This window comes from Phytophthora parasitica (genome assembly GCF_000247585.1).
Source record: "Phytophthora parasitica INRA-310 unplaced genomic scaffold supercont2.146, whole genome shotgun sequence".
Taxonomy (NCBI): Eukaryota; Oomycota; class Peronosporomycetes; order Peronosporales; family Peronosporaceae; genus Phytophthora; species Phytophthora nicotianae.
The window spans coordinates 1-696 of NW_008649132.1; the positions used below are offsets into that span (position 1 = coordinate 1).

General features: G+C 46.6%; 1 protein-coding gene across 1 annotated transcript; it reads left to right on the forward strand.

Moving 5' to 3' along the window:
• Positions 1-15: 15 nt before the first annotated feature.
• On the forward strand, positions 16-297 carry PPTG_19655 (hypothetical protein; the record flags this gene model as incomplete). Its single annotated transcript, XM_008918141.1, has 1 exon — positions 16-297. A coding segment is annotated over one exon (282 nt), but the record flags the coding sequence as incomplete, so codon positions are not given.
• Positions 298-696: the final 399 nt, after the last annotated feature.

A 696-nucleotide genomic window follows, 5' to 3' on the forward strand; every position in this document is an offset into this window, starting at 1 on the left:
ACTGCCACGTTGAAGCCGTTCAAGCGCCGAGCTAGTATGACTTCGGTGACTGAGCGTGCTGCGGTGACCAAGGAAGGATTCGCCGAGCGAATTCTTAATCGCTGCAAAGTTCCTGCTGCTCCAGCGACCTACATGCTGTTGGGGGCGATTCCGCCGACTTCCAACATTGTAGAGCGATTGTTCAGTATGGCACGTGCAGTTCTGCGTCACGAGCGTCACCGGCTGTCTCCTATTTTGCTGGAGATGATTCTGTTCTTGAAGGTGAACAGCTCTCGCTGGGATGTGGCAACTGTGTAGCAGTGCCTTTAATAAAGCAACTGATGACTAGCATGGTTGCAATAATTTACTTTCCTACTACTTTGTTTCCAGGTATTTATTTTCTCTTCTTTGTCTGTGCGCGCAAATGCTTATTTTTCTTTCCAAGCTGCAATAAATCTATATTGTATTTTCGGGATGCCTGGGTTGGAGATAGCTTGAATCGATAGTTTAGTTGTGAGAACGCAACACAAGCCCAACTGAGGTTGATACTACAGCTTTAACGGGCTAAGAATAACCCGTTAATAGCATACACTAGGAGTAGGAAACTTGATGTAAATTCAGATTGATTCTTAACGGCGCGATCTCGACACTTCAAGACCATGCCAACTTGTAGATCTATTCAACCCAAGCACGCGGAACCGAAGGTGGCGAAAGGAG